The sequence below is a fragment of the Littorina saxatilis genome, linkage group LG1 (assembly GCF_037325665.1).
Source record: "Littorina saxatilis isolate snail1 linkage group LG1, US_GU_Lsax_2.0, whole genome shotgun sequence".
NCBI lineage: Eukaryota > Metazoa > Mollusca > Gastropoda > Littorinimorpha > Littorinidae > Littorina > Littorina saxatilis.
In genome coordinates this window covers 32,380,063-32,391,650 of record NC_090245.1, presented here as the reverse complement: position 1 = coordinate 32,391,650, position 11,588 = coordinate 32,380,063, and the positions used below count along the sequence as shown (strand labels likewise).

General features: G+C 44.9%; 1 protein-coding gene across 1 annotated transcript in view; it reads left to right on the top strand.

Moving 5' to 3' along the window:
- The first annotated feature begins 1,697 nt into the window (after window positions 1-1,697).
- Window positions 1,698-11,588, top strand: part of LOC138967212 (BTB/POZ domain-containing protein kctd15-like) — a 20,950-nt gene continuing 11,059 nt past the window's right edge. The window contains exons 1-2 of the mRNA XM_070339734.1: window positions 1,698-1,967; window positions 4,027-4,702. Coding sequence (XP_070195835.1) covers window positions 4,539-4,702 — 164 coding nt within the window. The 5' untranslated portion in view covers window positions 1,698-1,967; window positions 4,027-4,538. The remainder of the gene's footprint in view (window positions 1,968-4,026; window positions 4,703-11,588) is intronic.

Here is an 11,588-nt window from a genome sequence, read left to right as displayed (position 1 = left end):
AGAATCTCACAAGACATCGGCATGTTGATTTTGCAAAGGTGTTTTATTCGTTGGCAGCATGGTCAGCTCGAATCGGTCCGCCCTATTTTGGGACGCTCTCTCTCTCTTTCTCTTCTCTCTCTAACAAACCTAATCCACTTAAATTTAAAAAGTTGTTTGCTACTAAGAAAAAGAAATTGCTAAAGAATATTTTGGACTTTATTAATAGAATTTGTAACAGTTTTTCATAATTTTTTTATTTTTTTATTTTTTTTATTTACTATATTAGCATATATCATGATTGTATTGATTGTATTTATTGTTCAAAATGCCCCCATGGGTTATGGACTAATACAACTTGAACTTGAACTCAGTCTCTCTTTCTTTCACCCACGCACACACACACACACACACACACACACACCGGCACACACATTCACACACACACGGCGGTATCCCAACCTGCCGCACCCAACCTGCCGCATGGCAACCTGCCGCATCCAACACACACACACACACACACACACACTACCCGCATCAACACTGACTGTGACAAACACATTCCAACTTCAGCTTTCCACTGTACTTCTATACCCAAGTCATCAAACAAGTCCTCCTTTCCTCATTTTCTTCTTCAGTTTCTCCAAACTGTCAGTGTAGTTTATAGAAACAATCTCAGCGGCGCTCACAAGCAGAAGGATGACAGTGAAAGGCGTCGTTCGTTCAGCTCAAGGCAATAGGAGGCCTTCGTCACCTTGCCAGTTGAATAGCAGCGTGCAAGAACCACTCAACAAGCACGAGGTGGGACTCCACGGGTGAATGAAGTCGAGAAAGAAGAGCCTCAGGATAGGCTTGTGTAAACAATTACGTGTAGTCTACAGGTAAGTACAAGTGTAGAAGCAAAAGCTGGGACAAGATCGTTAAATCAGTAATTGTTGACGACGGGATGTTGTCGTGCTGTACGAATTGGTAGATACGCAATGCTTCGATACATTTGTACAGGTAAGTACCCAGGTGTAGAAGTGAGGACTAGGGAAAGATCGTATAATAATGTTTGACAGTGGGAAACTGTCATTTTCTACATGTTTTTTGTCCATTAAGACAGATATAAACATATACTCTGAAGATGTACTCAGAATTAAAGAAAAGTAGGTTAATTAGGCACTACGTTCGCATGCTTCGCCGAGACGAGCTGGAACAGTCTCTGCCTTCGGGTTTAGGCTAGCCAACCTGAGAACATGTAGGCTCGGTGTTGGCCCTTTTTTAAAATGATTTTTTTTTTTTAGTGTTGATCTTTTAGTTTCAGGCCGACAGAGATTGACTAAATGTTTTTATATCGCTTAACGCGACTTGTTTTATTGTGGTTGAGGCGGGACGAGCGGATTTTGGCATGGACGCGCGGGCGTCTCAAAGCAAAGACGGATACAAACTTCCTCAAATTACATTCATGCACTGCGATTAGAGAAAAAAACATCTGCATGTTTTAATAAACGTCACTTCCCAGTAAAAAATATTCACAAGTAAACTACTTACTCTTCAATTTCCTACTCTCACCTAAAAGCGAAGATCTATTTGCAAGCTCTTTGCACAGAGACTGAAGTGTCGCAAAAACCAACACTGAATAGAGCATACGTATGCAAATTAGCTCGAGCCGCGCGGCACGCACTTCTCGCTCTCGCTCCCGTTCACGCGCTGTGCGAGCGGCGGCAATTTCGCCTGAAGGCATGGCCGCTAGTCTCGCTTCGTTCTTCGCCTGTACAAAGGGACAGAGCTTCAACCGACATACGACCACAAGCCTCTCTGCCTTCCGAGGGTACGGACTAAAAGAAGGTCGGCTGTGTTTTTCCATTTGTGGGATTCGTCTTGTAGAATTTTGTTTGGATTTTGATATTCTGGGACGTGTTAATTACTCGGAGGCGTGGTGTCGTGTGTTGAAGTGTTGGAAGCGAAAGTAGAACTGCGACTCGCTGCAGCGTGGAGTCGTACAGGTGAGTAAGGATTGGGCTCTGGCCAACTCGCTTCGTCTCTTGTCTCTATTCAACGTGAGGTTTTAATTTGTTTTCGTTTACCGACAATCAGTTTGGTGGTTGTTTTGTGTTTAATTTGACAGAGGAAAATAGACCGTCCGTGTTCAGTTGTACGCGTGTGCCCAGTTTAATAAGCCACGCGGCAAGATTGAACAAGTAAACATTGAGCCTTATCAGTTCAGCACTGACTGACACACACACACACACACACACACACATACATACACACACACACATACACACACACACGCACACACACACACACACACACACACACACACACACACGCACGCACACACACTTTTTCTTTTTCGTAACTCGAAACTAACACGCCGAAGTTTCAGTGAATGGTGTTTGTTTTTTGGCACGCTGTACACAATTTTCCTGTCCTGTTGAGTTCAAAATAGAAGTAGACAGAGAAAATAGCCCGAGGCTTCCACCCAGCCTCGACAGACTGCGTTTCAAATTATCTGACAGGCCGGAGTTGGGGGAGCAAATACCTGTTCTGTCCAATTTGCGTTGTTATTCTCTGTGTATTTCAAGTTTTGAGCCCCAAGGGTTGAGAAAAGAAATGTGGCGTCCATGCCCTGAGAGAGGGAAGGATGGAGTTATAGTGGATGTGAAGGGGGTGGGGGGGGGGGGGGGTAGGAGGATAACTTGTATTTTGGTTAGAGTAAAAATAAAATGTGCTTTAATCGGGTGCGAGATTGAATAGAATAGAAAGTGCACCTGTGGATTGCATGTACGCTGTCTGTGGAACGACTAGGTGTGGGGGGGGGGGGGGGGGGGGGGGAGCGAATACACCTTCGCCTTTGAGAGACATGTATGGGTTTAAGCGTAGTTATGGTTACCACGGGGTAAAATAGCTGACTAGTAAGATGAAAGAAACAAGAGACTTTTAGAATCCTCAATACCAAATGTATCATATTCCGCATTTCATAACATTAGAAAAACAACAACAAACAACTTAATCATATGAAGTACATATAATTATATACCCAATCAAGTATGTCGTCTTTGAGAAGTTCTTTGAAATGATGAATTAACATCAGGAGCTTACAGCAGCCAGTTGTTTCAAGACTTTCTAATTTGACGACTACTTTTTAGTACATGTATTTGAAATCGGATTTCAGTCTTAGTACTGATTATGAGTCAATCTGACTGTACTTCGCAATTTTACCATTCAAAGAAGGTCCAGAAAGATGTACGCGAATTGGATTGACATCGCAATTATTCTTGCAATGTATAATTAATACTGCGGCCGTATTCACCAAAAGCCTCCCTCCCTCCACCCAACACGTTCAACTGTTCACCCCCTCTCCTCCGTCCCACACACACACCTCTTTCCAAACTCCCCTGCGAGCACCTTACGTAGCTGGTGGGCATAGGTCAGTGTGACGAAGTGTGTGCCCGTGAGGACCTGAACAAGGTGTCTGACCACTTTTTACTTCCTTCGAAGTTTTCCAAAGGACAGGGCTGGTGTCGGGAGATGTGAGACGGACAAATCACGAATGGGCATAGCTTCAGGGTTTGGTCGGGGAAGGGGTTGATAGTGGGGGACGGAGTGACTAAGAATTCAAAAGGCCGAAGACGTTAAAGTGTGACTAAGACTAATAAGGCCAAAGACGCAACAAGTGTTGACGATGTGTTCAAGATGTATTCAAGTAATTGTTTTTTTGAAAGTAACGTACGTCAGTTGACTGGTCAGTGTGTCCGTGTGTGGTTCACAGAGTTTTTGTGCAGGGTGCACTCATTCGCTCGGAATCATCCGCTCCAGTCTTTATTGTAAGACATTGCTTACAACGCCATATGATCAAGTATCCGTTTCATTTCGATACACTCAGCGCTGCTGCAAATCGAACAAAATGCATAAATGTACTGCACAAAAACCAGTATAACCTCTTAAAAGATACCTTTCCCTAAAATTGAAATTGCTTTCGATTATAATGCAACATGTAATATAACTTTAATTCGCAGGTTTGTTGTTGCGGTTTACCATTTTTTAAATCTCTTGTTTCAGAGTGCTGAATACAATTTCTTGGAATACTGCATCGGGGCGTTGATCTGCCACAAGCAGCGCACGACTTTCTTTCCAGGCTACTGACAAGAAGCAGACCTTTACCAATTGTGTCATGCTGCCGCGTCAGGTAATAGCTTGACTTCCGTGAATTAGCCATCAAACCAGTCATCTGGACTCCGTTTGCGTAATCAGCAGAAGAAACAAAAAACGACGACACAACAACGACAAAAAACTTTGCTGAGTGTTGTGCGAAGTAATTGAAACTCTGGAAGAGTTGCTCGGATTACATCCTCAGTGTGCGAAAAGCAATCTTCGCTGGCTGGATTAACATTGCAAACATCTCACTCAGAACCTCAACAATCTTAGATTCAAAGGACTCGATCAGCTTCACCATTGATATCCAAATAAAGAGAGAAGCCGATTCGGCATTCGTGACGTCATCATCCTTCCCTTTTTCTTCTGACGTCAGCATCTCAACCGGCATCATAGGAGACCTACGCAGCGAAAGCGAGATGTCGTCCCCCGTGACGCGGCCCTCCTCCTCCACCACCCCCAACGGGCACTTCAGCAAGATATCCGGGGTGCCGTTTCCCGCCACCCCCACCCGTTACACCGCACCCGTCCACATTGACGTCGGGGGCGTCATCTATACTTCGTCTTTGGAGACGCTCACAAGGTAGGCCAGTCAGGAGGCTATTTATTCCTGTGTTCGTCTAGTGTTCATTTGTTTGTTTGCATTGTTGTGACACTGATCTATTTGCTTCTTCTTCTTCTTCTGCTTCGTTCATGGGCTAAAACTCCCACGTTCACTCATATTTTTGCACGAGTGGGTTTTTACGTGTATGACCGTTTTTACCCCGCCATTCAGGCAGCCATACGCAGCTTTCGGGGAAAGCATGCTGGGTATTTACGTGTTTCTAAAACCCACCGAGATCTATTTGCATTTCATATTTTGCAAACATTATTAACGCCCTGATGCTAATTTTCAGCACAATCCGTCAACAATTGTTTGGACATTTTTATTGAATTGCATCTGTGATACGAAAATAGGCAACATCCTTTGTTTGACGCCGTTCTTGATTATCTTGAAAGAAGACTATATCCAGTACTATGAGACTAAAAGCAATGAGCCGATTGATCCCTGACACCTCCGTTTCATTTTTAGCGAGAATGGCTCAGTGCCATGAGTGCGCACACGTTTACACATCCCTGCTTCTTCACTCAAGGTGGGGTACTTCAAACCAATCGATACAATTACTGGAATCGTTCCATATTGAAGAAAGAAAATCTAAGAATATATATTTACATTTAGGTATGTTCTCGTGACAAAAGTGGCGAAATGAACTGATTTTATGGCAAAATGGTAGACAGTTTCCGTTTGGTAAATGCGAGCATTTCATAGCATCAACACGATATGGATTTTGATATTGTTACAAGGATGTCGTTTGGCATCGGACATAGACCGATTAAGAGGCTCAAATGTCCGATTCACATAGCCGCATGGCGGTCAGATGTCCTATCGTTTTCAACTGAGCGCTGGCATTGTCCGATAATAACTCAATTACTTCGGACAGCGCGATATTCGTTAATGTTCCTTTCAAGATACACATTTTCAAAAAGCGACCAAGCACTCTCGCGTACAGGTGCACTGAAGTTATGCAGTGCGGATCTTGCGTTTGGGTGACACCCGTCTGCAGCACGCTTTTGCTTTCTGTTCGATATATTTTGACGAAGCGCACTGAGTTATGCCACCGAAAAATAAAAACAAAGCCTGCCAAAGTTCAACAAAAGCTGAACACGTTTGGCTATTCAACGGCATCCTGTGCTAAATTAGGGTCAAAAACAGTGGGGAACACGGCGAGCGTCATTCTTGAAAATGAAAAAATTCTGACGTCCTATTGACATTTTTGAAATGTCTTATTGATGCAAAAGAACTAGGACATTTGTCCTATAGGTATGAATTTGTAGCAACATCCCTGTTGTTAGCGATAGGGCAGGTTACAGTTTTGACAACAAAAGCAAGACCCTTAGAAATCACAGACGACGTGGGCAGGTTTTCAATGGTGAAGACCCCTCTGATGTTTTCTGTTTTTGTGAGTTATTTGTGAACCGTTAGTGCTTTATTTTGCATCATCTGGTTACAATTTTCGGTAGGTAAAGCCTTCGGTATTCGGCAAGTAGTCCTTTGGTAAGTAGGGATTCGATAAGTAGGATTTCGGTAAGTAGGGATTCGATAAGTAGGCATTCGGTAAGTTGACAATACACCCTGAGAATGCATCCTATACGTTATCGACACAGTCCTTCCAATGTCAACGATTCGGCTCACCAACTAAGATTAGACCATCCCTCACTTGGACATATATATATATGCAAACAATCAACAGCTTGGTTTTCTTTTTGTGCACAGTGGGTACTTTGTTTGTATACATGTATGAATTTCTTACCTGTCAATCTGCGAATGACTGTATTCATTGAAAAATTCTCACCTTGCTATGTTTTTACGTTCCCGTATGTGTCCACAATGGAAGAAAGGTCATGCCATACACACGCCTGGAGAACTCATCTGAGCTCCAGCTGTAGACCATTTCCTAATTGCATATACTAAATAGTTTAGGTCTGTAGTAAGGGATTTTTCATCTCGTTTATTAGTTCTCTAGAAACAATAGCTATGATTCTGAACTCCTCAACATACAATAATGGGCTGTTTACTGCATTGGTGGCAATGGCTTGAATCAATGTGTTGGACATTATGGCTTTTTCTTGTAGTGATGTAAGTGACAGGCTGCAGTTTACATATCTTCAACCGGACTTTTCAGCAAAATTCAATGTTAAACATGGAACAACTTTTTGCCCGTATGGAATATGCTGACAACCGTTTCCCTAATTGATTCTCTTTTTGTACCCCCTCTTGTTTTGATCTTCTAATACAAATTTACACGAAGAGAAAAACACAGTCAAACTGTGTATGATTTTGACGGCGCTATAGAAATTCTCAACCGGGATTGAGCCCGAGGATACGTCACCAAGGAAACTAACTCACGTCTGCTTGCCTGGCCCGCGTCATACGGCCCCAGGCCACGTGATTTAGTCGAAAGCGACTGGTGCACGAAGCCTTGCCCCGGGGCAGTCATTTTCCATGGGGAAATCAGGTGAGAGCGCTGCGAGGAAGGTTTGGCTGAGGTCTTCCAATATCTACAAAGGAGTAGCCTCGGGGTGGTGCGTGTTCCCAACCCTGTCATTTCGTAGTGAACGACCGGCTTGTCTTACCCCAAGGCCAAACCGCTATCCCCTCGACGCCCCTCCTTCCTCCCCTGTCAGACGCCTCGGGCGACGTGAATTAATGTAGTCGACGTAAAAGTTTTCTTGTCAGACACGCAGATGCAGGTGGTATGAAAGTTTGTGCCCGCTGGCAGAATGGCTTCATATCTCAGTCAGTGTACAGTGGCCACTTTACTTTATTTGTAGCACGTTGGGCCGGTGCAAGGTTTCAGGCAGGTGCACGAACACGCATTTAGGTTAGACCGCGCGCAGTAGCGTGCATGTTCGCAGACAGACAGCCGCATGCACACACGCACGCACGAAGCTCTCTCACACACACTTAAAATGTCTCAGTTATTTATCGTAAGTAACCATTTTTGTTCATTAGTGATATCCTGCTCAGTCTGGCGTTCAAATTGAGCTCAGTATTCACCAACACGAGCAGTGATATAACAACACAATTTGTCAATATATTCCACTATCTTTGATAATGGAATAGCCTCAAGCTGAGAATACACACACACACACACACACACCACCTGAGCAGTACTTCAGATATAGGGCTTTAAAGTACAGGCATCAGTTTTCATGACCTGCGATATGAGATAATTCTCTTGATAAGTCGGGAGAATTGACACCTTGGGCGCTGTTCGTCACTGATTTGAGACCATCTTCTTTAGGCCAAATATAACCTATGTCTTACATCAGATTCAATCTAAATACATGTAGTCGAAATGTCCTTGAATGTGAAGTCAAGGCTCGACTGTTTGCCGATTTCTCAGTGTCCGTCCGTCCGTCCGTCCGTCCGTCTGTTTTTCTGTCCTTCTCTGTCTATGTCTGTCTGTCTATCCCTCTCTGTGTCTCTCCGTCTCTCTTTGTGTGAGTTAACATTACTGGCGAAATGAGGGCTTAGTTTGGGGCGGCTTGAATTAACTTTTGGCGATTCGCTGACGGCCCAAGACAAACGTGATTCCGGCTGGAACAAGTTTCCTCCTGCTTCAGGTCAACGAGAAGAATTCAGAAGTCATTCAAACATTTGCGGCGAGGTTTCCATGTTAACATTAAAGGACATTGGGCCGTCGAAGACAGGTGCCATCGAGGACAGTTTGTCAGATCCCTCTGTAGTCAGTGGCCAAGATAGTTTTGCATAGTTCTCTCTAGCCAGCTGCAATCTGTATTCTGAGACTTGCTGCCTGGCTTGGACAGTGCCCAGAACTCGAGGCAGGCGTGTTATTTTTTCGCCGAAAAGAACATCCTGACTTTAACAGCTTTTAACAGACGCAAAAATAAATTTAAGTTCAATCTCGACTATCGCTGATTAAATCTGTATTACAATAATAGTTTTTCGACCTGGAAATCGATACGTGCACCTATTGCCCTGTCCAATCTTTCAGACAACCCTCCCTTCCATCCCCTCCATGTCTAACGGCAGGAATTCCCTAGGCTTCTTCAAATACCCATCTCCCTCGCGGTATAAGCCTCAAACATCCACGAGTAGAACCCCCCCACCCCCCCCAAAAAAAAAATAGAAGAAGAAAAAAAGCGCCCTTGTCAACAGCCTCAAAACTTGTCCTCGAAGCATTCATGCACTCCTTTTTATCGCTTCTTCCTTCTCTCCCTCTCTCTCTCCCCCCTGTGTTTCCTTTTTGCCCTGCAGTTCTGCTAGAAGATTTGGATTGAGAAAGGAAGGCCTCATCTCCACCCTCCTCTCCCATTTTTCTCTCTCCAAGTTCCCCCTTTCATTTCGCCCTGCAGTTCTGCTAGTGGATCTGGAGTGAGAACTCCCCCCCCCCCCCTCCTTTCTCTCTCTACCTGTCTGTCTGTCTCTTTCTCTCCCTCCCTCCCTCCCCTTTTCTCTCTCAATTTTTGTCAGTGCCCACGTCAGGCAGGCAGCGAGGCAAGGGAAAGGGGGTAGCCCTGGGGCAGTTTCAGACAATAATTACAATCTTCTTTCACCGTCAGCTCTATCCGCTTTGCTTACGCTTGGCGGGGCTCGTTGGAGCGAGCACACAGAGCGAGGAGGGGCTGGAGAGGAGAGAGCACCCCCGGGCCATCGCCGGGCCCGTGTTTTGCCCCCACCCCGCCCGAGTGGCCTGTCACAGCTTGTGACACGTCCAAACAGCTCAACCGGCCACAAACACACGCCCGCCCGCCGATATTAATTTTGAGATTTGTAGGCTGTTTTCTATTTTCTGCTTCTTTTTCTTTTTCTTCTAGGACTGAAAATTCATACTGGAAAAGAGTGTTTCCGACATGGTTTTCGTGATCCAGTTTGAAAGGGAAAAGAGAAGTTGAAAATGTTGTTGACTAACACTTGTTATTGCTGAGAATCAATATATGTAGTTCTCCCAGTGTCAGGTGCCAGGGGATTAGTTCCGCCGCGTAACCCACAACACTCTTGCTGAACACGTCTATATTAAGAGTGCTTACGTCCCCTTTATTTCTTCGATCGTTATTGCTGTCCCTGAGTTTATAGAAAACAAGAACGCTAACAGTTTATGTGCTCCTCATTTCCAGTTTAAAAAGAAAAGAAAAATCAGGATGAAATTGGAAATGTTTTTACCACACACTCAAAAGAAATCGTTATCGCTGAGGAGTTTATAAAAAACAGGAAGATAAAAAAAAGCACTTGTGCTGGATATGAGATACAAGAAAATTATGAACTGGAAGAGGACAAAACATGCATGTCCTGTAATTTTGTCTTATCGGTTACAGCTTTCATCTTCGTCAAAAGTATCCAGTTACTGTTGTTTTACCCATTTGTATCGTGTTTATGGGCTGTAAATGTAACATTTTCATCAATTTCATGCAGGTAGCCAAAACATATTGTTCTTTCTGTTTCATACTCTTGTGTTCTTTTCCCCTAGCAGAAGATTGCTCACAGTCGTGATGATGATGTAAGCGAAACTCGGTCCTCGGCGTGCGTTGCCATGGTGCCGTGCGCGCAGGCCGGAAAAGCCCGAGGCTGTTCCAGCAGCTGTCGTGTCGTGTCGGGAAAGCCCGATGTCCTCGAGCACAATCGTGTCACAGTGCGCGGCTGGGGGGTTGTGATGGACGCGAATCTGCCCGCAGAAACGAACGTGTCGCAAAAAGAGACGTGGCCGCCATCGAAGGGTTTTAGTCCCAGCCACAGCGAAAACACCGGAGTTGGGCAGAGCAAACTTTGCCTGGCATTGTTCATTTGTCACGCCATCATCTATGGGCCGAGGCTTTGATCCGCAGCCCCGGGCGTCCGTCCACCCGGTCCCTGAATAAGGATAATTAAATAAAAGTGGTTTGAGCACAACTGCACGGCATGCCGCGGAAGAAAGGGAAACTCAAGAATCCTTCCTTTGCTATGTATTGTAGATTCAAAGACCCTTTACGTTTGTAGCCTGAGGGCCTAGATGGGTGAACTGAGAGAGGACGGTGCCACTACAGTATGGCAGCCAGCGAGTCCACAGCATTGGGACAGAACTGAAAAGGAAAGCTTTTCAATCATGTCTCTTTCTCTCTCCAGTCTTGAGACGAACTGTATTTGAGGACGAGTTTCCAAAACTCACTGCTTATGCTGTACGTTCTTCAAAAACGCTCGAAGCATCTTCATGTCTCACAAAAGAAGACCTCAGACGGAACTACTTTTTCAGTAACGCTCCTCAAACTTGAGAACATATCTGCGTTTTGTCTTTATGTTGTACACAGTGAAAAGAAAGAGAGTGGTGAGGGAGGGAGGGGGGGGAGAAGCCGGGGGCAAGAAGATGGGGTGGGGATGGGGGAGAGGAGTAGGAAGGTGGTTAAAACGCACGTCGCAGTGGCACACGAGGGCCCACGGGCGCGCGGAACGTCAGCAAATGGAGGGAGTCGTGCAACGGCCCCCAGGCGGCATAATCTGCTTTCAGATCAAGTTGTCAAGCTGAGCGGAAACAGGCAGATGCACTGGCAGCGCGGGCTTTCAGGGGACACGGTAGAAGGGTAAAAGGGTGGTGTGGTGAATAGCCCGGGGCCACATTGTGTGGGTGCACGAGCTGGATGGGTAGGGGAAAGGTAGCGATGAAGAGGAAGCAAATGGTGGAGAGAAAGGAAAAGTTGGGTTGGGGAAAAGTTTCAAATCCTCACGTACAATTTAAATTTTTTGTAAACGAGGTCAAGGTCAATGAAAAACCTTTAAAGCTGGGTTGTTGTTGTTGTAGTTGGAGTGATATGCATCTTTTTACAGACAGTGTAAGAAAAAGGGCAAAATTACCCATGTTTTGTGAATTAAAAGAACTGTAGCTCATCAATGTCTCTGAACTTGTTACGACTCCTCAGTGGCTACTGTGGAGAAA